General features: G+C 42.8%; 1 protein-coding gene and 1 long non-coding RNA gene across 3 annotated transcripts; one reads left to right on the plus strand and one right to left on the minus strand.

The window, feature by feature from the left end:
- Positions 1 to 7,019: 7,019 nt before the first annotated feature.
- dio2 (iodothyronine deiodinase 2) lies at positions 7,020 to 15,467 on the minus strand. 2 transcript variants are annotated; one of them, XM_072365434.1, is made up of 3 exons: positions 14,328 to 14,702; positions 13,450 to 13,715; positions 7,020 to 11,248 (listed from the first exon to the last, which is right to left on the minus strand). In XM_072365434.1, exons 2-3 carry the CDS (start codon positions 13,591 to 13,593, stop codon positions 10,658 to 10,660), a joined length of 735 nt encoding a protein of 244 aa, XP_072221535.1. In that variant the 5' UTR covers positions 13,594 to 13,715; positions 14,328 to 14,702; the 3' UTR covers positions 7,020 to 10,657. The 2 variants fall into 2 exon arrangements, with proteins under 2 accessions (XP_072221535.1, XP_072221534.1); XM_072365433.1 differs by lacking the exons at positions 13,450 to 13,715; positions 14,328 to 14,702 and adding an exon at positions 14,926 to 15,467.
- On the plus strand, positions 13,151 to 15,503 carry LOC140270302 (uncharacterized). Its single transcript, XR_011907700.1, has 2 exons — positions 13,151 to 13,684; positions 14,285 to 15,503. It is a non-coding gene; the product is annotated as an uncharacterized lncRNA (long non-coding RNA).
- Positions 15,504 to 26,173: the final 10,670 nt, after the last annotated feature.

Below are 26,173 nucleotides of genomic sequence, written 5' to 3' on the forward strand. Positions count from 1 at the left end.
TTGTGTGGCGTGAACTCGCTCCAACCTCACACTCTTAAGTACGTTGGCACCGGTTTTTATGGATTTGGAAGTGAGAAAATGTCCTGAAATACAACTTGATTGTTCTCTGCAGAGGGTTTAGGCAGCTGAATGTACCATAAAGCTTTCTCTCCACAGTCAGGAGTTTTGTTGGGAACGTTGGCAGGAGACCGGCGTTGGAACTCAGTATGATATTAAAGAATGTGACGCATTTAACGCGACGGCCTCTGATGCCACTGACAGTCTGTCCATGGTCTACAGCTTTAACCGCAGTCAGGATCCGTTCTGTGTTGGTGGGTTTTCAGTTATATCATTCTTCCTGCCGGTGTTTGCTGCTCTGATTGCTCCTGGCTCCTGCTATCTTTGCAGATCAGTTAAAGAAAACCCTTCACTTTCACTGGATTTCCTGCCTCACTTTATTTATCCTTTCATTCTTCTAATAAACATTTTCTTTCCTCACATTCCTGTCTGCTGCAGCTTTGCTTTTTGGGTCTTGCTAAATTCACAGAAAACAGTTTTCTTATCAAAACGTAACATATCTGTTTCTCGTGATTTCCAGGCGTGAAACTGCTCCACAGTGAATGCATCCGTCTATCATGTCCAGAGGACCATTTCCACAGTTTAAGCTTCCACACAAAGATGACCCAGCTTGGTAAAACTGGTTAGTGGAAATGTTCTAATGCAGGCTAACGAATGTGAGGCCTTTTCATTGGCCTTCCCTTAGTTCCATCCAGTTTTCAAACTCCAACCAGTCTGTTACCTCAGGCCTGACTTGGACCAAACCCACCATGAATCCAGAGCTGCAGCTGGACAGAAAGGAGGCAGAATTCCATCATATACGACCCCTGTGGATTCTTCTGAATGCTAACTGATCTGCAAAGATAGCAGGAGCCAGATGCATGAACCGTAAACATAGAAGTGTGTAGTTTCATGACTAAAACCACCAGATTTAGAGAGCTGTGCGTACGCATGGTCCTCTTTACTCACTGAGAAACCACACACACATGCACTAACCTGATTTCCACAGCTTTAGTCATTAATGAAGCTCATTTGCACATCTAGATGTTAAAAGCAACAGTAAAGACGAAGCAGTTTTAAACAAAGACTCATCAGTGAAGCTGAGGAAATTAAATCAGTTTAATCCGGTGTTCTGTGATCAGGAAAAGAACAAAAACTACTGAATTAAAAAGGATCTGAACTCAGAAATGGTGGGATTATAAACCAGCAGCCTTCAGCCTCCTCGGCTCACACATCAGGAGCAGCAGCTCCTGATTTATCTGCAGAACCCACAGTTCCTGTAAATAAGAGTTTTCTGTTCTTTTTCTGTTTCCACCTCAAGGTTACAGCGCTGTAAAATGTGTGTTTGCATGTTCTGATGCACCTGAGAGGTGCCTGCATGCAGTTTGGCAGCAGGACACGGCGTGCACGTGCTTTTTGTGTGCATGCATCATTCATGCATCGTTGCAGAACTGTTTGACTGTTGATCTGTGCACTGAATGCTGTGCACTTATTGAATCTCTTCAGTCTCCAGACTGACAGGAATACAGTGTAAATACAGGCTGGATACGTGCACGTGTGTTTGCACGTGTGGCCTGTTTTAAGAAAGCTTCATAGATTTATTGTGGCGGGATAAAGAAAACAAGAACAAGTCTCCGGTCTGGTTTCATGGCTGAGCTGCAGCTTTAAAGGCTGTCAGAGTTGACCTCAGATGACCTTCGGAGCAGATCTTAAAGGTGCAGTGAGCTGAAAGTCTGAATCTCCAACCTTCATAACACTTTCCACTGAATGAGACCACGTTTGATTTGTTCTTTCAGGGTCACAGGTCAGGGCTAAGAGCGATCTGATGTAAGTTTGGGTTTATAGGGAACGTTTTTTAATCATAATCACAATAATTCTTGTTTCATATCTTATTGCATTTCTGGCAGAACAATCCTTAACTTTAAATATGGAATCAGGATTGAAATGAAACCATTTTAATGACTAAATGGTGGAAACGTCCTTCAGCCACTCATCTTTCTATGTTCTCTAAAGCTCCAGCATCGTCTCCTTGGTGATTCATCTCTGAGTCTCACTTCCATCCAACCATCCACAGTCCCTGGCTGCTTCTCTTCAGCCGCTGTGAGCTGCTTTTCTCCTCTTTAGGTGCTACTGATGCTTTACTTTGGCTTCTCTGGATGGAAATCCCATTTCCTTCAGCTGCTTTCTTACAGTTCTCTCCCACAAACATCGACTCCTGTTTCTTTAGTTGAACATTTTCTGCTTTCAGACGTGTTACTTTGAGTTTTCCGTCCTGACTCTTTGACCTGAATGTTTCCCTTTTACAACCTTCTCATTTTCTTTGTTCTTGCTCCAAACTTCTGACCCAGCTGAACATCTTCTGCCTCTGAGCCGAGTTCCCTTCTTTAAGGGGTTTATAATCCTTCTGTTTGTTTCCTCTGACATTATTGGGCCCACGTTTCCTGTCAATCAGCAGCTGAAACAGCTTATCAAAGTCTACATTAAACTCTTTATTCAATGTTGGTCAGAATAATGACCCGTGAAATAAAACAGCTGAACATAACCCAGAATGTGGACTCCATCTCTTTTCTTCTCTTCCTCTGAATGCAGGAAACCTCCCAACAGCCTGCTGAGTACCGGCCAATCAGATCGCTGCATCTTCAGGCTTTCCCACCTTTTAGAGCTTAAAGCTGATGTCCTCCTGATGTTCAGAGTCTCAAAACAACAATGAGGCGACGTTTTAAGTCTTTAAATGACCTGAAAATAAGAATATTAAGACATAGACTGTGACACACACATAAAAGTAACCTGAACAGCACCTTATTTTGCACCTCTGCTCGGCTGGAGAGTTATTCCAGATCCGCTGGTTAACAAAGTAACACAAACCATATGACTGCACAGAGTTCCAAACTATAACATCTACTTTTGCATGAGCAAATGATTCAAATGTGCCCCCATTATGATTCTGCCCCAGTTCTGTTTAGTCCAAGTCCTCTTTTCTTCGGTGGGCCTTTTAAAGCGTGCATGCGTGCACACAAACAGTTTATTTTTGTAGTTTTTTCCTGTCTTTCTGCTGAACTTGTGTAGCTAATTTGTCTCTTTCTTTCCGGCTTTGTTCTCTGTCACACTTCCAGCGTTACTGGCTGGACTCTGTGTGCTTTAAGTATACGAGGACAGCAGGTTTCTTGTATTCTGGGATTGCCCAGAATTTATCACAAAAGCTTCTTTCTCGAATCACTATCCAGGGAAAACGGTACTGTCCGCGATTTGTTGTCACAAGTATCAGATGACAGACGAGGGTGGAGAATGGGGAGAGAATGGAAAAAGAGGTCATAGTTTTTGTGAAAAGAACTGGGTGGGTGCCTTTCCTCATGTATTCTCCACTACTCTTCATGCTCGTCCAGCTTCTCTCTCCTCCTTGGACTAACTGGTAATTGTAAAAGAACAAAAGTTCAACTCGGTGGGAACGCAGGGTCAGCCAGGGGAGACTTTCATAAGCCTCCGAGGGCCTCTGGGTTCATATCTTCATCTGTGATGGGGGGTATATATATATGAGGAATCTAATTCTATGCAGTGCAACAGATGGAACTTTTATTCTGGATTAATGTCTTTGTCGTTCTTTATTGGATAAACAATCTGACATGTTTGATCAGTGAAAAACTGTCTGGTTGGAACCTTTTATCACATCTCTGACGTATGTATCATGTGACCAAAGGTGGTAAATCTTTATCTTTCTTTACCTCTTTTGTGTTGTAGCTCTGGCTGTATTTGATGGTTCTTCTTCTTTAACTGTATCAGCATCAGCTCTGTTCTCAGGATGGTGGACATGTGCTGCTTTTCCAAGCCCAAGCAGGCCTACTTCAATCTTTAATTGCATTTTGCGTTCCCAGAACATGCCGACCGCTGAGGTGGAACAGCTGAGGACAACGTTAGTCTGTTAGTCTGGCCCTGGGCTGCTATGATATCTGATTATCGTGGCCAAAAGGATTCACAACAATGATATTGATGGAGAGAAACTCCACACTTGCCTTTCTTTTGAAGCCTGGGAGCATCTTCCAACTTCCTCCTTCAGTGTTTTGCAAGCTTCTCCTTATACATCTATCACTGCTGCCTTCCACAACGTCTGTTTGGTTTGTTATCACCTGTTCATCAGGCTGTTTATCAGGCTGTTTATCAGGCTGTTTATCAGGCTGTTCATCAGGCTGTTCATCAGGCTGTTTATCAGGCTGTTCATCAGGCTGTTTATCAGGCTGTTCATCAGGCTGTTTATCACCTGTTCATCACCTGTTCATCAGGCTGTTTATCAGGCTGTTCATCAGGCTGTTCATCAGGCTGTTTATCAGGCTGTTTATCACCTGTTCATCAGGCTGTTTATCAGGCTGTTTATCACCTGTTCATCACCTGTTCATCAGGCTGTTCATCAGGCTGTTTATCAGGCTGTTTATCACCTGTTCATCAGGCTGTTTATCAGGCTGTTTATCAGGCTGTTCATCAGGCTGTTTATCAGGCTGTTCATCAGGCTGTTCATCAGGCTGTTCATCAGGCTGTTTATCAGGCTGTTCATCAGGCTGTTTATCAGGCTGTTCATCAGGCTGTTTATCACCTGTTCATCACCTGTTCATCAGGCTGTTTATCAGGCTGTTCATCAGGCTGTTCATCAGGCTGTTTATCAGGCTGTTTATCACCTGTTCATCAGGCTGTTTATCAGGCTGTTTATCACCTGTTCATCAGGCTGTTTATCAGGCTGTTTATCACCTGTTCATCACCTGTTCATCAGGCTGTTCATCAGGCTGTTTATCAGGCTGTTTATCACCTGTTCATCAGGCTGTTTATCAGGCTGTTCATCAGGCTGTTTATCAGGCTGTTCATCAGGCTGTTCATCAGGCTGTTCATCAGGCTGTTTATCACCTGTTCATCACCTGTTCATCAGGCTGTTTATCACCTGTTCATCACCTGTTCATCAGGCTGTTCATCAGGCTGTTCATCAGGCTGTTTATCAGGCTGTTCATCAGGCTGTTTATCACCTGTTCATCACCTGTTCATCAGGCTGTTTATCACCTGTTCATCACCTGTTCATCAGGCTGTTCATCAGGCTGTTCATCAGGCTGTTCATCAGGCTGTTTATCAGGCTGTTTATCACCTGTTCATCAGGCTGTTCATCAGGCTGTTTATCAGGCTGTTTATCACCTGTTCATCAGGCTGTTTATCAGGCTGTTTATCACCTGTTCATCACCTGTTCATCAGGCTGTTCATCAGGCTGTTTATCAGGCTGTTTATCACCTGTTCATCAGGCTGTTTATCAGGCTGTTCATCAGGCTGTTTATCAGGCTGTTCATCAGGCTGTTCATCAGGCTGTTCATCAGGCTGTTTATCAGGCTGTTCATCAGGCTGTTTATCAGGCTGTTCATCAGGCTGTTTATCAGGCTGTTTATCACCTGTTCATCAGGCTGTTTATCAGGCTGTTTATCACCTGTTCATCACCTGTTCATCAGGCTGTTTATCAGGCTGTTCATCAGGCTGTTCATCAGGCTGTTTATCAGGCTGTTTATCACCTGTTCATCAGGCTGTTTATCAGGCTGTTTATCACCTGTTCATCAGGCTGTTTATCAGGCTGTTCATCAGGCTGTTTATCAGGCTGTTCATCAGGCTGTTCATCAGGCTGTTCATCAGGCTGTTCATCAGGCTGTTCATCAGGCTGTTTATCAGGCTGTTCATCAGGCTGTTTATCAGGCTGTTTATCAGGCTGTTCATCAGGCTGTTTATCAGGCTGTTCATCAGGCTGTTCATCAGGCTGTTTATCACCTGTTCATCAGGCTGTTCATCAGGCTGTTTATCAGGCTGTTTATCAGGCTGTTTATCAGGCTGTTCATCAGGCTGTTTATCAGGCTGTTCATCAGGCTGTTTATCAGGCTGTTCATCAGGCTGTTTATCAGGCTGTTTATCAGGCTGTTTATCAGGCTGTTCATCAGGCTGTTTATCAGGCTGTTTATCAGGCTGTTCATCAGGCTGGATCTGGAAGTCCTGCAGGATCTAAGCTCTGTCATCGGATACTTCCAACCCATACTTGGTTCAGATGTTCCTGTGGACCACATATGTCAAACTCCGGTCCTGGAGGGCCGCTGTCCTGCAGGTTTTAGATGTTTCCCTGCTTCAACACACCTGAATCAGATTAAATTGATCTCTTTGAAAGATTGTTAAGTTCTGCAGCAGCCTGCTAATGATGCATTGATCTGATTCAGTTGTGTTGAAGCAGGGAAACATCTAAAACCTGCAGGACAGCGGCCCTCCAGGACCGGAGTTTGACATCCCTGCTGTAGACTATCTCTGCCACTTGGTTAAGATGTTCCATCTATGCCTGCATGCATCTCACACCCTGCTGCCATGGGCTGGACTCTCTCTGAGGCCTCTTTGCACATCCTGCAGCTGGGATCCTGTCCGCTGTGGCAGACCCCGGCCTCTGCTGCTGCTGTGCTCAGGAAGGAGGCTCTGAGGACTCTTTAGAGTCTGTCATTGGAGAAATGGGTGACAGGTTGGTGAAGTGGTATCCCTGCCTCTCTCAGAACAGGGCAGCAGTATATACTGATGATGAATAGACTGTTGGAACAATGTATGGAGAGTCACTGGCAATTAATCCAGAATTATTGCTCATGCAAAGTCTTTCCGTGAGGCCTCCTGGAAGACTGACCCATCAAGAAGGACCTGACTGCATCCTGAGGTACAGCTGCCCCAGTATTTAAAGCATGAGTCCCTGAGTGAGCACTTAAAAGAAAAACTGTAGAAATGTAGAAAAGCAAGATGACAAATCTGAGGAGTTCTTTGTATCTCTGTGAGGACGTCACGCTCAGAAGGTCATTCTGTGAGGTCTTGATCATTTAAGATAGACCTTTATCTATCTAACAGAAACATAAACTCCTTCAGGCGTCTCCACATTCTTACGGGACATTACACTGAAAAGTAAGTGAACCCATCACCAAAACAGCAGTAAACATAGAGACAAGATGTAAAACAGTTTCATAAGCAAAGATTTATTTTCCATTTATGTTATTTCTCTCTTTTGACATATAAAAATAAACATTACACTAAACACAGATGGAAAAGCACAGCAGACAAAATGGAAATCAGAGCTGTCTGCATGAGTTTATAAGACAAAAAGGAATTTTAGTCGACTGACGATGCAAACAGATGCAATGAATCTGTGTCGTGATGACCAGGCGCTGTTCATCATCCAACCAGAGACTGAGCCAGCAACTCTTTCGTCAAAGGTTTTCATTTGTACACCTTTGTCACTGTGACCAGAGCAAACCATCTGTTCTGAAGAAATTCTGTCATTTCATTGCATGTTTTAAATCAACTGATGTTCAGCAGTTCACACTAACATGTTGAGAGTATATGAGAAAGAATGTGAGGATGCCAAGCTCACATCAACATTAGAAACTAAAAGGGTCCCGACTGGAAATGAACCACATCTAACTAGAATGCCCTCTAAAGCTAAACCTGTGCAGCATCGATCCTGTTACTGAAGGTTCTGCGCAGCTTAGGACCAAAGAAAAAGACAGAAAACAGCATGAAGAGGCGTTTCCTCCTAAACGAATCACCCATCTATGAATGGAACGTCTCCTCACTGTGCGTAACTTACGACTAACTGTGTGTAACTGTCAGCTAAGCATGAGCTGTAACACCGAAAAAAGCAGATTTAATGTGGCTTTGATGATAGATCTTTACATTGTCAAAGTAAAAACAATCTGAGGGACCAACTCCACGTCTTCCTGCAGCCTGCTGACAGATGCATCATCTCCAGAGAGTCCTGGGTCTGTCCCAGACCTCCTCTCTGCCACACAGGCTTTGTGCTGAGGAAAGCTCGCACTTATCTCCCTGCAGAGGAACCATAGCTGAGGATTAGAACACAGATCAGCTGGTAATCGTCTCTTTTTGCCATCAGACTGGTGCAGCATCATCACTGCAGAGTCTGCACCAATTTATCTGTCAGTTTCCTGCTCTATTTTACCCCCATTTGTGAGCAAGATACTGAGATACTTAAACTTGAGTTTAAACTGAGTCATACTCAGCTGCAGCGGTACCACATCTGCAGAAAACAGATGCAGTCTGAAGCCAACTGAACCAGAGACCCGATGGAAATAATCTGCTGAAGAGCAGCCTGAGTGGAGTCCAACATCCACTGGAAACGAGTCGGACTTACTGCCAGCAATGCAAACACAGCTCTCGGTCTGGTTGGACGGGGACGGTACGGTTCCCGTATCCAACAGGATCCACCGGAACCACCTTCAGCCGCACCTTTCCTCCTTATGATGCAACCCAGGATGGGTAAAAGTGGGTAAGATTTACAGTGTTGCATGCACTTCTGGACCAAGCAGCTGAACCCCTCAGACCACAGAGCAGCGGTCACACTTATCGGACCCCTGCACATCAGCACCACCGCTGGCACTGAGCTCACACAGACCGGCTGTGATGTAAAAAGGTTGAACGTACAAACAGTGCACCATGCCTCAAGTCCAGCCATCTTTCTAAATACTGAAGCAAGCACAGAGTCTCTTTGTGGCCGCAGTAGAACTCATTCAGAGGCCTGATGAGGGGGGAGCTGGGCCAAGAAAAATCACCAAAAATCGTTTATTTTCTGCTGGCAAAGCTGATGAAACCTTTCAAACTCAAATAAAAGTACCTGTATTTAAAATATAATTAATCAAACAGTATCACATTTCTGCAAAAAGTCAGAAATGAGATAATAATCCCTGTAATCAAACAGAGTTATGGAAGCTGTTTTCATTCAAATGTCCTGCCAGGAACAGCAGGCTGCCTGCATCTGTGATCCGTCTGTGTCTAAAGAAACGATGGTTAACCACACAGTCTAAACTCGATAGAAAAAGCCGGGAATGCGTTCTCCTGTGGCCGATTATCTGTCCAGGACACGATGAAGATGGGACCAACTCCCTGTAAACAGGTGCAACAATGCACCTGCACCTGAAGAGGTCACCTGCTGTTATCCAAGAAAGGAGATGGGCTGCAGAGAGAGCTGTGACCTCATCTCACAGCTGCTTTAAAACTTTGCACTGAGCTCAGTGTTGGACCACTTAATGTACTCAGAAACCCTTAATGGGACACATTAAAGCTGAGAGATTTCAAATGAATGCTCAGAATGGGAGGAGACGTCTGCACACGTTACTGTTCAGCAGTGAGCTGCGGTCTGGGCAGCACCAACCCAATTAACACGAGTCAAATGGCCCGGGGCAACAGGTTCGCTGCACCCAGACTGTTCCTTTCCACTGATCTGGAGCCAAAGCACAGCAAAGCGAGGCTCCAAGCAAAGGTAAATCACACCTGATTCAGCAGAGGTGCGTACAGGCTCAGGGAAAAAGCTGTCATTCAGTAGTTTAGCAGCTGTTATGTTCCAGTATTCAACCTCAGAAACAGAAAGTCAAAGGACTTTAAAATGTATTCTGCAGCTTTCTGCACTTCCAGGGTCACCGAGGAGTCAAATGCTTGCAGTAAACGATCCCACACTACAAGTTAAGATGAGTAACACTATCTGTAATCATTCAGAGGGTTCTCCATGTCTAATGAAGTGAGAATGTTGCGGCTCTGCAGAAGCTTCTGGGAGGAATAAAGCCTGTGGCTCCTGCTTTACTCCAACAGTGGAAGCAGAGTGTGACACAGCCGTAAATGTTCAGAGTAATGAGAGAGACAGGGCTGCCCCTAACAAAGACAAAGCTCTTCTGAGGAAACTCACATGACATCTGGGATGAAGTATGACAGAAACTATGTATGTGTTGTCTTAGTCAGCTGGAGGATGGGTTTATGGGCCTGATGGGACAACAACCGAGCTTTCTGTCTGTAGGAATAAAGGTCAAGTCAGCTGGAGACCAAATAATGCTCATCAGAAAACACGATGTCACCGTGAAGCTGAAGGGTGGCAGCAGGTTTGTGAGAGAGACCCTCAAAGGAAACGTATCAGCTGTTGGATTCTCCAAGCATGGAGTCAGAGCAACAATATCAGTGCTGAGCAAAGCCAGAGAGCAGGTTGCAGGTTGGTGGGTCTGAAAAAGCTGAAGAATCTTTACTAAAACGGTCAGTTAGCAACAAGTGAAGAGCTCTGCACAAGTCCCCCAAAAGCTGCAAAAGGCCCACATTCAGTCCACTTTGATTCCATGTTAAAAACAGAAAGCTGGAGCACAAATTCTACATGAATGAACCCAAAAGGAAAGAAGAAGCAGTTCAGAGTTGCATCAGCACTTATGGTCAGTGTGTAGATCAGGTCCAAAAATAAACCACGAACTCCTCACTTTATCAAGTAGGCTATTTCTAAATTGGGTTGCTGTGGTTCTTTATTTGAATTTCGTTTGCAGATCATGTAAAACGTGATTTTTGCAGTAAAAACAGATGAAGCTCACACACTGCCAGCTTCATTTGTTCCATCTGATTAACTCGCCGTCCTGTGGACGCGGATCATCAGATTCGGGTTGCAGAAAGCTGACGTCACCGGCAAAAATAAGTCACTCTGCAGTTCCAGAAGATCATTGTTTGCAGCTTGATGGCAGATGAAACGTCACCACGACACAGCTTTTATATCTGGGCTCCAGCCTGAAAACAAAAAGCCACGTGTCCTCCTCTGTGCGCGACCCGACTGCTCCTACCGTCCACCGTAGCTCTGTTCCAACCACTGGCGCACATCCTTCAGGTTGTAAAAAAAGGGTCCCTTCCCCCCCAGGTAGGAAATCTTTCTTTGGTGCACTATGCACACGCGCTCATTGGACACACCGTAGGCCACATTAGCGTTGTTGTCCATGCAGTCAGCCACTAACTGGCACTGAGGCGGCAGGGAAAAGTGCTCGATGAGTTTGCGCGCCGCGCCCATTCTTTCCTCCAGGTTCTGGTGTTTCCGGAAGCTGAAAGAGCAAGGGCCCATCGGAGGGGCCACCCAGCCGTCGGACGGGTGAGCCTCGTCAATGTACACTAACAGGAAATCGGCCACGTCACAAAAGTCTTCCACTAGCCGCCGAAAAGCTGGCAGGTGGCTGACGAAGGGGGGTCAGGTGGCAGAGCCAAAGTTGACCACCAGAGGGCGATCTGATGACTCAAAATCCAGAAGGTGACACTCGTCCCCAGTTGGGGTCCTGGCTCCTCGTGCGCCATTAGACATATTACTGATAGTGCTGCTCCACCGGGGCCCATCGGGAACCTTCACCACCTTGGAGTTTGGTGCCTCACAGCCAAGTTTCACCTGAGGAAGTAAAAATACTGACGTTTACTTCTCATGGTCTCAGACAAAGAATGATAATAATAATCCCAACAGGCTTCGACATGTGCTGAGATCAAAGGAGCGACATCAGGCTAATTTATCCGATAGATTCCAGTTTGTTTACTGGAACAAACTGGAATCTATCTATGAAACCAGCCTTCTTTACACACAAGAGATCAATGGAGCACCCCAGGGCTCTGTGCTTGGGCTGATATTTTCCACTTTGTGCATGCCTCCATGCTTAGATCATATCACGAGGCAGCATGGTATAGATTTCCATCACTCCTGCATAGTTATGAAACCATGTGGTTTGGCTTGTCTCAAAGACGGAAATTCCTTTTTATCCTAAATCCAGACAAAACTGAGCTTATTGTCTTTGACATCTAACCATGTAGTCACCCTGGAAGGCATCACTTTGGCCTCCAGTACAACTGTGAAGTTATCTATAAATAAACCGTTTTTAGGAGCACCTTTTTTCTGAGTAATGTTGAAAATAATTTGGACCATCCTGCCTCAGATTAACGTAAAACTGTAATGTCGTAAAGTTATACACATCTATGAGTGGGAAGCTGTGGCAGCATCAAGCCTGAGAGCTTTTATTACAGCTGCAGAAAGTAGATCCGACTTTAAACAGATCAGAAACTGTCCACAGGTCATTTCAATGAAATAAAATCTATTGTCCATCTATTAGTGGCACACAACCCTCCTCTGTGGATGTGTTTATCTTTCAGTTATCACCATAAACTCTGACAAGCAACCGTTAACATACAGGCAGCAGAATTGGATTTGCAGAGTTTAAGTGGCGGATGGTTTTTTGGAGGAGGCTGTGGTCATCAGGCCTCCGTACTGGACTGCAGCCGCTGTGACATGCAGAAGGTTTATGGATGCTCCCTGAGTTATAACAGAGGATTTATGGATCACACAAGAGAAGCAACGGGTCCACAACTAAAAATCATCCCATCTGGTCTGGTTTAATTTCAAGATCACCGGCATGAGAGAGAGAAGGAAAAGAGCCACAATAACCCAACCCAAACACTGAGGTGTTGGGGAGGAACTGGCAGAATGTGCAGATCTCCTCCAAGACTCTGACAGCCTCAGAAAGCCGAAGCAAAAGGCAACGCTTCACTGAATCTGACATTCTGCACGGCTTCATGAATTTGTGTTTTCTGTTCATCTGAGCTTCATGTTTGATTTGGCTGCAAATGCAGAACAACGGGCTCCTCGGAATCAGTCAATCGGAATCACTTAAAGAATAAGAAAATATTGACTTTGGACGTGAACAAAGGACAGCGTCTATCAAGAAACTGCTTGGGGGGGGGGGCTAGCTGGAAATATGTCACACAAGTAAAGACTCGATTACAGAGAAGTACTGTCTGTGGATTTCTGAGATCAAACTTCCCAGAAGTGACCTGCAGGCTGGACTAATGTGAAATAATGCGCCCCTCCCTGCTCCTTCTCCTGCTCCATCATCTGTTTCACACTCAGAGGAAGCCCCCCATGTTCATAAAGTAGTTAAGCTTTAAAATGTACCGAATCGGTCCATCCAGGTGCAGTAAAATCAGAAAAAACAAGCACCGGGGGGGTTTAAAGTCACTTAAAAACACGTAACTGGCATGAAAAAGACAATAAAACTTTGGCAGTCGCTGCAGACGTTTTGGGTTTTTTCTACAGAGTAAATAAATCTGAACGTCTGAATCAAATCAGTTAATGATTTCAAACCCAGAAGCAGATGTTGCATTAAGTGCAACTGGTGCCAGATTGTGTGGAAAGAATTAAACTCTGGTGCAAAAGGTTAAATCCAAAGTTAAACAGTGCATGTGGTGCTGTAATAATTTACCAGTAGGACTTTCTGACTCTTTCTGCAAAAGAAGAGGAAATCTGAGTGAGCGGGTAATAAATCTGCAGATCAAACGACGTCAAGGCCTCAGCTTTTGTGCAGTTTTAATAGAACAAAGACAAAATATTACGCGTTGACAGGCAGAAAATCAGCTTTTTGTCTTCAATAAAACTCCTCTCACTTTGAATTAAAGGTCAGTTACACGGCTGCAAATAAAAAGGCATCAGAGTCCTCCTAAAGAGAAGGTCTCCCACCAGTTTCTCAGCATAAAATGATGATTTATTGACTTCATTATCAGATTATTGTGTCACTGAAACAGCCTCAAAGCTGTGCATTAGAAACAGACCTGATCATGTGGTGAAATCCCTGACTGGACCTCCTGCATCACCATCAGATCCATGGGATGATAACAGAATGAAACTGATTCCCAGAAGCTCTTTTTCTCGTATCTTGGACTCAGACTGGCAACAAATGGAGTCCAGTGGAACATTCCTTCGGCTCGGCTCCATAAAAGATGGAGTTTTACACCTTTAAGCTCTCTGCTTTAGGATCACAGGTCATGCCTTCAGCTCTTTCTACAGGTGATGCTCAGCAGAAATACTGTTTGCTTATCTGGAAGCAGAAAAAGGGATTCTGGAGCTGTGGTTGTGGTTATTCTGTATAAAACTGGAATTATCAGTCAAGATTATTCATTTTACAAATAACTGTGATGAATTATTTGTTCATTTTTATACTGTAAACCTGCTGATAATCTAATAAATATCATCTTATAATAGAATCATATAAATTAGTATGTGAACATTAGTCTATTTGCCTTTTAAGCTTGCTTAAATGAAAAGTTACGTGGCATTTGTGACATTCTGTGTCGAGTCAAAGCTACGAAATAGAAGAAAACAAAGTAAAAGTTTGACATTTTATCAGTTTCAGCCACCTGTTTTCTTATAGGTGGAAAAAGGTGATGACAGTTCAGCCTCACTGGGATGACAGGATTAAGTGTGACAGGTCTATCTGTGCCTGACCTGCCTTTATTGATTAGATGAAAGATCTCTGCTGTTTCGGTCCACATTTGCATGTTGTTAGCTTAGCATGGACTTATTGTTTAGTAGTTTTTATGTTTATAGCTGTAAATATGTGTGTTTTCACACGTAATTTGAAAGAAATGCTCATCCCTGCCTCCACAGTTAAAACGCTGCCGAGCTGGGTTGAGGTGAAGTGAAAACTGACCAATCACAGCCCATGGATGCTGTGTTCTCCAGGCTGAAGCCTTAAAGCACCTGTGCTGGTATGGATGTGTTTTATCCGGGCATCTCTGAAGCAGAAGGACTTTATTTCAAACCCTCTTCTGCTCTATAAATGCATCCCCCTGCAGAGAAAAACCTGAGAACCAGAAACAATCTGGAGCATCGTGGTTATTCAGCTGTTTAAGTCAGAGCTGATGCACCTCAGCAGTAAACTTTTGAGCTTTATCTACATTATTTTTAATTGTACCGACAGTGTAACATTTTAATAAAGTGCACAACCTTGAACAGAATGCGATCTGATTCATCTCATAAAGTAAATGCATGAATATGAATCAGTCAACGTGAGGGACAGACGGATTCTCCAAGAGGACACTTGCTGCTGCCGGCGGAGATGTGCGCAGGTGGTGGAGACTGCACCTACAGTCCTGGCACAGATTACCGTGCTGCGCCACTGTGCCCCCCTCCCACTCACAAAGTACGAACTGGTTACAACAAGTTCTGCTCTGTGAAATAACGCAGGACTTCTGGCCAAAGCGGGCTGCATCGTGCGTCCAACAAACGGACCGGCGGCGGAACCTTACCTGCTTGTAGGCGTCCAGGAGGAAGCTGTTCCAGATGGAGCGCAGCCCGGCGGAGGTCAGCATGCGGCGCCACTCTCCGCAGCCGGCGGACCGCGAGCAGCTGAGCAGCGACACGACGCGCTTCACCAGCACCACGGAGTCGTACAGCGCCAGGAACAGACAGTTGGAGAAGAAGCCGGGCAGGATCTGGAGTGTAACGAGCAGGTCTTCACTCGCCGTTCGCATTTTCACTGCCTGCGTTTAAACGACGATTCAGTAGAGAACCTTCACTATCCTCAGCGCTGTTTCATGCAGCTTATTTGCTGCCTTCATAGTACTTGATCTGCTTCGAGAATTGCGCCAGACATTGACCATGCACTGAAAGTGCGTGAAATGTGTCCAGTTTTCTGCGCCGTGCCACCCTTCGGCCCAAGATGTCCACGGATTAGCACTTATCTGTGAAAAGGATGGTCTCTGTAGTTAATGTTAAGCCTCACTGCTTATCTTTGCAACAAGATCCTGACGTCAGATGTGAGGCATACTCTCTGTCTCCTCCTTTATCTCCTCCCTCAGCTGAGTGCACGCCGACTTTATGAAGACACAAATCAATGTTTTCCCTCCTTTGTCCCCGCGGTATGAACAGAAAAATAAAGGAAGAGAAGAAATGAAACTGTGCTTTTTCTGTCTTTTCTGAGTTTAACTTTACAGTCTCAGGTTGGATGATATAACATCCACCTGATTTTTGCTCGATCCCACAGTAATCCCTTGTCCACGTGCTTCTATCAGCTGCTGATGAATGACGGTTCTTGATGCAGCGTCTGAGGGGTCAGAGGTCACGGGGTCCAGCTTAGGCTTGCTCCCTCGTCCTTTACACTGAAACTCCTCCAGATTCCCTGAATGCTTTAATGATATTCTGCTCTGTAGAGGCAGAAATATGCAGATCCCTTCCAGTCTTTCTCTGAGGAACATTGTTTTAAACACAAACTGGAGCTCCTCTGAACATCTTTGCCTTCATGGAGGCTGCTTTAGGACTAGATCATGATGACATCACCTGTTTAAAATAACATTATTATTCTGTTTGTACCTGATTATTAGCTCTAAATCCCTTCCATGCCAACTTTTAGAAGGTGTTGGAGCTCTGAAATGCTTAAAGAGGTGTTTCGTAACAGATGAAATGAGACAACTCATGAAATATTTTGTGTTCCTACTGTCTGACGCTGCTGCTCCATCAGGAACCTTCACCCCCTCAGGAGGAAGTAGAAATACTGACGATGTCTCAGACGATGAATGATAATAATAATCAGAAAAAGGAGAACCTGTGTAATCTCACTGCAGACATTCATATGGAGCAAGGGCATGAAATCAAGGCATCATACCTTCAAATGGAAAGAACGAATATTGGAATTTTCCATCATAATCATATGATTGGTTATGGCTGTCACAGATTTGATTTGATCATAACTCATGCATATTTTCCTCCAAACTGTATTAAGATATACTATTCATAGAATATGAAAATAATATGTCAGGTTTTCTGAGAATGGAATATATATATAATCCATTTTAAACAAGGAAAATCAACTCTATTGAGACAAATATAGAAATGTAGCAACATTTTTATGTTAATAACAGAGATTATCTTGTTATAGTTTAATTGGTCAAGGATTGGAATATATTGGGTTGGAGGTAAATATGATTTATTGGAAGCTGTGAGGAGTGGAGACCAGACTGTCCTGGTTAAAAGAAAATAAAACGGTCTCAGAAGAAGGTTAAAAGAAAAAGAAAATGGACGGTTTTCCTGTGGGGTGCAAATAGAAACTCCAAATCAAATAAAACGGTCTCAGAAGAAGGTTGCTGCACGAATTCTGCAGCACTTGAGCCATGTTTATCAGTGATTTGCACGTTTCTGAAGCTCACTGTTCAATGATGGACGGATCTATAGTTGAACTGAGGTGGGGACGTTGTCCAGCTGTCAGGTTTCAGCTACAATCTGATTTCCTGCTGAAATATAATCCTGGTCCTGAAAAGGATTATTTTGGAGGGGTCTTACGTCTGATTTCTGAGGCCTTTTAGCTGAGTTCAGACCTTCTTTTTATGGGAATCTGTGTTGCAGTGATGGATTCATACAGTGAGGAAGACACTTTCAGCATCTTTCATTCAGCTTAAACTCTGCCAGTGTTGAATGGACTTAATCTGGAGTAAATATTTCAACATACAGACCTACTTCCAGAACAATTCGGCATGCTGTTTAATATGTAAATCTGAACAGAGCATCTCATTCTTGGGTGACTGTACCTGCTGAACAGTTTGAGCCAGCTGGTGTCGTGCGTTTCATTTCGTTTTAATGATTCCGGTCGACTTCGGGAGGCTTTGTTTCCACAGAGCCTGCATTTGTGATATGTGCAGAATCTGTTTTCTGTTACTTCATTAATACGCCAAGGGGCGGAGCCAGAAGACCACATGCTCAGTGGAGGTGGAAATATGTCGGTGTTCCCCCCACAGAAGTAGTGGAGGTGGTGGCTTCAGAAAGGGAGCCCAGACCCAGTTAAGCAGGATGGATGGATGGATTAATGGATTAATCGATCGATGGATGGATTAATGGATTAATGAATGGATGGATGGATTAATGGATGGATTAATGGATGAATGGATTGATTAGGATGGATTAATGGATGGATGGATGGGTGGATTAATTAATGGATTAATGAATGGATGGATGGATTAATGGATGAATGGATGGATAAATGGATTGATTAGGATGGATTAATGGATGGATGGATGGGTGGATTAATTAATGGATTAATGGATTAATGAATGGATGGATGGATTAATGGATGAATGGATGGATAAATGGATTAATTAATGGATTAATGGATCGATGGATGGATTAATGAATGGATGGATGGATGGATGAATGGGTTAATAAATGGATGGATGGATTAATGGATGGATTAATGGATGAATGGATTGATTAATGATGGATGGATGAATGGATGGATTGATTAATGGATGTATTAATGGATGAATGGATTGATTAATGATGGATGGATGGATGGATTAATGGATGGATGGATGGGTGGATGGATTAATGGATTAATGGATGGACTGATGGATTAATGGATTGATTAGGATGGATGAATGGATGATGGATTGATTAATGGATGGATGGATGGATTAATGGATGGATTAATGGATTAATGGATGGATTAATGGATGGATGGATGGATGGATGGATGGATGGATGGATGGATGGATGGATGGATGGATGGATGGATGGATGGATGGGTGGATTAATTAATGGATTAATGGATTAATGAATGGATGGATGGATTAATGGATGAATGGATGGATAAATGGATTAATTAATGGATTAATGGATCGATGGATGGATTAATGAATGGATAGATGGATGGATGAATGGATTAATAAATGGATGGATTAATGGATGGATTAATGGATGAATGGATTGATTAATGATGGATGGATGAATGGATGGATTGATTAATGGATGGATGGATTGATTAGGATGTATTAATGGATGAATGGATTGATTAATGATGGATGGATGGATGGATGGATTAATGGATGGATGGATGGGTGGATGGATTAATGGATTAATGGATGGATTAATGGATGGATTAGGATGGATGAATGGATGATGGATTGATTAATGGATGGATGGATGGATTAATGGATGGATTAATGGATGGATTAATGGATGGATTAATGGATTAATGGATGGATTAATGGATGGATTAATGGATGGATGGATGGATGGATGGATGGATGGATGGATGGATGGATGGATGGATGATGGAAGGATGGAAGGATGGATGATGGATGGATGGATGATGGATGGATGATGGATGGATGGATGGATGATGGATGATGGATGGAAGGATGGATGGGTGATGTTTGGAAGGATAGATGATGGATGGATGGATGGATGGATGGATGGATGATGGATGGATGGATGGATGGATGGATTAATGGATGGATGGATGGATGATGGATGGATGGATGGATTAATGGATGGATGGATGGATGGATGGATGGATTAATGGATGGATGGATGGATGATGGATGGATGGATGGATTAATGGATGGATGGATGGATGGATGGATGGATGGATGGATGGATTAATGGATGGATGGATTGGGGTCTGTTGTTTCAGGGTCACTATGAATGCATATGTATGTCTTCACCAGCATAAAAAGTATTTCCTGCTTTTCATAAAAAGTGTAGTCATTGACATTATAAAGTAAAACTGGGACTGATATTATCTGACATGCTGAGCTCCAACAGGCCAGGAGAGCCTCACCTTGTCATAACCCCCAGATACTCTAACATCACACCTCACCTGCGGGATGAATAGTTTACTAACGTTCTGGCTTTTTGCTCTCCTGTAAAACATGTTATCATACCTTCAGGCATATTCATATTCAATAGATACAGCTAACCTACCTGAATCATCCTTAAATCAATCATTTAAAATTCAGTTTCTTCGATATTCTGCTCAAACCACTTTAATAAAGCTGAAAGTTTAACCCCATTCTGTAAGTGACTTGCTGTCAGGTCAGATAAGCAAAGCTGGAATAACACGAGTTCCACAGGTTGCTGAGTTCAACATGTGGCCTAGATTAGATCAGAAATTACACATGAGGAAAAGCAGGAGCTAGTTTACTGCTAATTCGTGTTTACTGAATAAGTTTCTACAATTTAACAATAACTGAAGAAGAACGCTATGCTCCAAGGCTCTCTGTGACACTTTAGAGTTGATGTTCCAGGCTGGATTAAAGGTTCTGTGCACCGTTTGATTTTAGTTAACATCTTTAGTTTATTCAAGAGTGGTTTTTACGTTAAATAAAAGAGATAGTGAGAGAAGTACAACAAACACCTTTGGAAATAGCATGTGTCACCCACCCCCGCCATTGTTGAAATGAGTGTGCTGTGTCATATCTGTCTGCCAAGCAGCCAACAAGGTCAAAACGTAGCCAAACACACAGCCGCCAGCATGTGAATGAACTCTTCAAGTCTGACCCCATCTTTCGTAACATTATATAAGGTTATACAACCTGCACAGACTTACTCATTGTTACATATTTGCCCAGCCAGGGATTGGAGTGATGGGGCTTGTAATAGAGTTCAGAGCACTGAGACACATTTATCGATCTCTTCCGAGTACAACCCCCTTTCTCTCTGCTGCTCTGCCCACTCGTGTCCACTGTAGCAGCGGACAAAACAACAAAAATAAAAGTCCAGCTCAGTGTAACAAGTTATTGTAAGCATTTTATTCAAAATCATCTTCTAATTTCACCATATTTAATCTAAAACTGATGCATTGCAGCTGGAGTTTAGTTCAAAGTAATCTGGTAAAGAAAACAAAATTATCTCAAAATTCCCACAACACATCCTCTATTTCAAGGATAACTTCATCTAACATTGCATAACCACACTGTCAACAAATCCTGCATGTTGCCCCTCCCTCAGGTGAAGACCAGTCAGTTGGACGCACTTGGAAAGGCACGAGTCAATCAATAATAGTGATGACCATTTCATAAAGTTCTAGTCAGAAAACGTCAGATCGCTCTGGGTTAGACGTGAGTTGTAGTTTGATTAGTGGGAGTAGAACGGTATTGATTTACCACTCGATCTACCTTCCAACCCACACCTAAAACCAAGAACTGTTCACAGGAAACAAAATGATGAGATCTCAAATACAAGTGACTGATGTGAGTTTCCTCTGAAAGGCTTTTCTTTAGGGAAAGGCTGAGGGGCTCGGTTATGGTCCAGTAGGGACTCCTACACATATGGTTAAATTTATTTTGTATATCTCCCAGAGAAGATGGAGGAGATGGCATCAGATCCAAGTCCCTGATGTTAGCTACAAAGAGCTTAATGGAACGGCTCCATCTACTTGAATGCTCTTGCAAAGGCTTCTGTCCCAACTGGGTCCCTCCGTTGGTCCCAGGATTGTCGTCTAGCAGCTCCTACACCACGCCTAAGACAATCCAAACTCTGTTCATGTGTCGTCCCACGATGGTGGAATGACCTACCGAGCGCTACCAGAACAGGGGCGTCCCTGTCTATCTTCAAGAAGCTCCTGAAAACCCAGCTCTTCAGAGAGCATCTCCTATCCCAGCACTTACCTTGTACTTCCCTCCCCCCTCTATCTCTGCACTTTATCTTTCTGCACTTCCTTCTATGCCTGCACCCTATCTCTACTCTGTCCCCTCTGACAGAGTCGGACTCCTGGGTTCCTTCTATGTAGCTTATTGTTAGCTTATTGTTAGCTTATTGTTAGCTTTTTATATATCTGTTATATCTTCATTTGTAAGTCGCTTTGGATAAAAGCGTCTGATAAATACAGAAACAGAAACAGATGGCCATCAGATCTCTGCTCAGATGAGCACCACCATGATCAGGAGTTAAGATCCAAAATGGCCAGTTGGAGACTCAAAATAGCTCTGCCCAGAGAGCATATCCTTCTTAAATCCCACAGAAAGATACAGTCAGTGAATGAAGCGATAAACAGCACAACAGGGGGAACTCTGGGCAGGAGATAGAATCTGCCCGTGTTTGTTTGTAGCCTAGCATCACAGCTCCACTTTCCCCTGAACACCCACAGGAATCAGGCAAAGGTAAAGAATATAGACCACATGAAGCCAAGATTGCAAAGGTTCTCCTCATCTTACCCTTAGAGCGCTACTGGGAAGCAACAACCACTCAAAATAAATGCATTTTACAGGTTGCACCTTCATAGCAACGTGCTGTTTATCATCTGCTGTCTTTTTGTCAATATTATGGCAGCTGATTCTTCTTATAATGGGGAAACTTTTCAAAATATCACATCTGTGGAGATATGGAGATATGCTTTTTAATTTCTTACCATAAGTGTGTCAACAACATGCAAAATGATCTGACATTTGAATTCACTGCTCTCAGGTACTATCACCACCTCTGAGGGTGTGAGCTACAGCAAGATGAAGGGATCCGTATACATGACAGTCGTGGATAATTAGGCTGAGTACCGTTTGACTGTTTATGTCAGCCTCACACAGCAGGACCGAGGAAGCTCTCTTATTATGGTAAAATCAATCAGCACTGTCTCTTTTTGCATGTGAGGTGTCTCTATGGTAAAATGGTGAACAGACTTTGCTAATATGTCACTTTTCTAGTCAAGTTGACAAGAAAAATGTGGCACTACAAGCCAAATTCACCCACTGACACACATTCCTACAGCACAGCTTAGTCTATATAATGTTACAGGAAACAATGCATCAGTAGACAACTTGGGGCTCAGTGTCTTGCCCAAGGACACTTCAAGGACAAGGGCAGGCAGTCCAGGGACCTCTTCCTCCTGAGCAACAGCTGCACCTTTGTCTCTATGCATGAGGTTACAGTCAGTAAACAGGTGTTGCTGCTTTTTGGACCAGTTTGAGAAAAGCTCTGACATACCAGAGTCCCGAGTCAGTGTCTGTTTTTAGCTCATATTGGCCTATGATCTGTTTGCTGAGTACACATCAGGCTTTGGTAAAAAGGTAATGGAATATTCCAGTAGATACATTCCCAGAACATGTAGTATACTGAGAAGGTGAACCATACCTGGAAAAAAGTTGATAGCAAATAAAGATATAGTAATGTGCTCAGTAAAGAAATGCTCTGGCAGGTTTTTTTAAACAGCAAGTTCAAGATACCCAGGATACCTTTTAGGGGTCTGACTTAATTATCACCAACAGAATCATTCATGTTGTCACATGTCTGGTTAGTAATCTGCTAAATTAGCCTGAGTTTTCAGGCTCTGGCTCTGAGGATGTCTGTGTAAAAAAGGTGCATCACAGACAGACAGATCAGCTGTTACAGAAGGTTACGGAGAACTGAACGTTCCTTATGAAAGCCGAGCCTAAGCAGAATCAGCTCTGCTGTTTCTGTAGTGAGTTATGGAGGGCGTGGGATGGATTATACACGATGGAGCACGTCTTGCACAGCAAAACAATATAAATTACTGGTGGAAAACAAAAACACTTTCTTCCTCCAATGTTTGAGGCCAAGTGGACACAAATATAAGAATATTTCCCCTGTTGTGATGAGTAAATGTTCGAAAAAAGAACATTTTCCTTCTAGTTCTAGCTGATATGATTACTTTGTTACAACTATAGACTATAAACCATCTTCAAACATGCATTATAGCTGAAATCTGTCTGAAATGTTCCACAGATGCTCTGGAGCGGTGGCATATGTGAACACAAATGTCTGCAGCATTCGCTCTGAACTTCCACCAGAGATCTTCCACCAAGGCCCCAACTTCTCATCTCCAGCTCATCAGCAGCTGAGATAACATTCAAACTTAGTGGTAAATATTCCAGAGCATTAAAACATTTATGTGAGTCAGTGTGTGCCGATAAGAGATGCTTCATCATATCTCTTATTTCTTACTTATTACTCTTGTGGATATGTAGAAAAACATGTTGTTTGGATATCAACAGAAACTCATCTGCTGTTCTCTGTTGGAAAGAAAAGACGCTCAGTGTCTGCATTCCTGCCTTTACAGACATTTTTATTTCTATTGTAATCATGCCAATCCAAAGGCCCGTTAAAAGTCTTAAAGATCATCAGGACTATGTCCCTGAGACATTAAATAGGCACCTAAAATGGTTCTGATTCGATGTTCTTGGACCTACATGTTTATGCATTTAGCAGAAGCTTTTATCCAAAGCGACTTACAGATAGGCAGAGTAAGGGGTAAGGGGCCTAAGGACCCCTACTTTCAGGGTATTTGAACTCAGGTCTCCCACATAGAAGGTGGCAATCATACCACTACACTATCCAGCTCAGATCAAGAGAGAAAGATGGAGTGAGAAGGATTGTTGTCCCTGAAAAACAGACCTGATTTAATTCCCCAGAGACAGTTCCCATGAAAATAAGCAGTTTTCACATCTGTTGTGTCTGAGAAGCACCACAAGGGTCGAGTGCACCGAGGACTGGGCTGTGAACTCACTTTAGGAGCACTTAACATCAGTTATCACTGGTAGGGGATCACGGATAAAAACCTTTTTTAAATAAGTAAAACTAAACTGAAATTGAGTTGAATTTAACTTGGAATAACAGGTACAATTTCCTGCATTGTAAGGGAACCCTTGATGGCTTTGGCAGGTGTTTACAGATGTGCACGTGTGTCTGTGGATGGTTTTTGTTGGTATTATAGACAAATCTGTGGAAGACACAACTAAGGAGTTTCTAATTAAGGTGTGCAGAAGCACACATCCTTACTGCCAATCAAATAATGCTGTTCTGTGCCAGTTTTATGTCTAAGATATGCAAACAGGTGTTGCTTTAGATGCCAATATTAGATACCAACATAAAGGGAAGTAAACATCCTGGAGGGTTTTAATATGAATGAGTAGCATGATCCTTAAGATCCTTTTTATGTCATTTTATCTGGTTTTAATGTCATGTTTCACATCAAATGCAGGAAGGTTTCAGTGGAGTACATCTGCCCTGGTCGTGATACTTTCAGGGCTATCAAAGCAGCAGTAGAAAAGAAACTTATTGTTGTGTCATTTGTTCAAAGTGTGGTTCTCTCCTCTCTCTGTGCTCATTATAGTTTAATGTTGACGCAGCTACTAAACAACTCATTTTCAAAAGATGAAAATCCTGAGATCCAGTCGGCCATAAAATGATTGTTTTAGGAATTTAATGAACTACATCCTTCTGAAAATTGAGGGTCTTGGAGGGTTGACAAAACAGGAGAATGGCAGCTCTCTGACCTAGTTCTCATGTGCTGCTGCTCTTTAACGTGGAAAATAACATCCAAAATGCTCTTTTTTTTTCAGTGAGACCAATCCATTACCAGTTTTTGGTATTACTGCATCTTCTATCACCCCATAGAGTCCAGCCTTTCATTAGCCTGGCTGTCTATTATACTTTTCTACTCTTTTCTGGCATCTCTCAGGGCCTCATTATTCTACTCAGTTACTTTTCAGCATGTGGTAAATTCTTGGTACATTAGAAAAATGAAAAGAGATTAACTGAAGGCAAGACATCGGACACAGAGCCACACGCTACTCTCACAGCTGAATTCAGTTAAACTCACAGTTTTTAGTATTTAGTGAAGCAAGTTAATGTACAACTCTGGCTTTTATGGTTTTGGTGGTTTTTAGTTTTGGGTCATGATAAGCCATGCTGCAGGTAGCATCATCTCATGCTTGTTACTTCCAGGAAGAGGCTGTTCGAACCCTGAGAAGCTGACACAAAGGAAACCTATTTCTTGGCTGAACTGTATAGATACAAGCAGTGGAGCTTAATAAATGTGTAAAATGTAATACGCTGGAAGGGATTTATTGTGGATTTGTACAGCCTTTAGCTGTATTTCAGAATAATTCTAAGTTCCTGTGAAATTCCTTTATTTTGAACATAACATTAACATTTACACCGAAATAGAAACGCATATCTAGATTATTTTTATCACAACACAATGATGGGGATGTAGAAGTGTTATATTACCCTTTTATGTTTTTCAACAACTGCTGGTTTTCTGCTTTCTTCAACTTCAAGATTTAATGATCTCTTTAAAAAAACAAGTCAGTAGATCCAACCATTTATCCATCATCCATCATCCATCCATCCATCCATCATCCATCATCCATCCATTAATCAATCAATCAATCAATTAATCAATCAATCCATCATCCATTAATCAATCATCCATCCATCCATCCATCATCCATCCATCCATTAATCAATCATCCATCCATCCAACCATCCATTTATCCATTGATCCATCCATCCATCCATCCATCAATCAATCAATCAATCAATCCATCATCCATTAATTAATCCATCCATCCATCCATCCATCCATCCATTGATCCATCCATCCATTAATCAATCATCCATCCATCCAACCATCCATTTATCCATCCATCAATCAATGAATCAATCAATCAATCAGTCCATCCATCCATCCATCCATCCATCCATTGATCCATCCATCCATTAATCAATCATCCATCCATCCAACCATCCATTTATCCATTGATCCATCCATCCATCCATCCATCAATCAATCAATCAATCAATCAATCAATCAATCAATCAATCAATCAATCAATCAATCAATCAATCAATCAATCAATCAATCAATCAATCAATCCATCATCCATTAATTAATCCATCCATCCATTAATCTATCATCCATCCATCCATCCATCCATCCATCCATCCATTGATCCAGCCATCCATTAATCAATCATCCATCCATCCACCCAT

This window comes from Leuresthes tenuis, unplaced genomic scaffold (assembly GCF_036924035.1).
Source record: "Leuresthes tenuis unplaced genomic scaffold, fLeuTen1.0.hap1 SCAF_15, whole genome shotgun sequence".
Taxonomy (NCBI): Eukaryota; Metazoa; Chordata; class Actinopteri; order Atheriniformes; family Atherinopsidae; genus Leuresthes; species Leuresthes tenuis.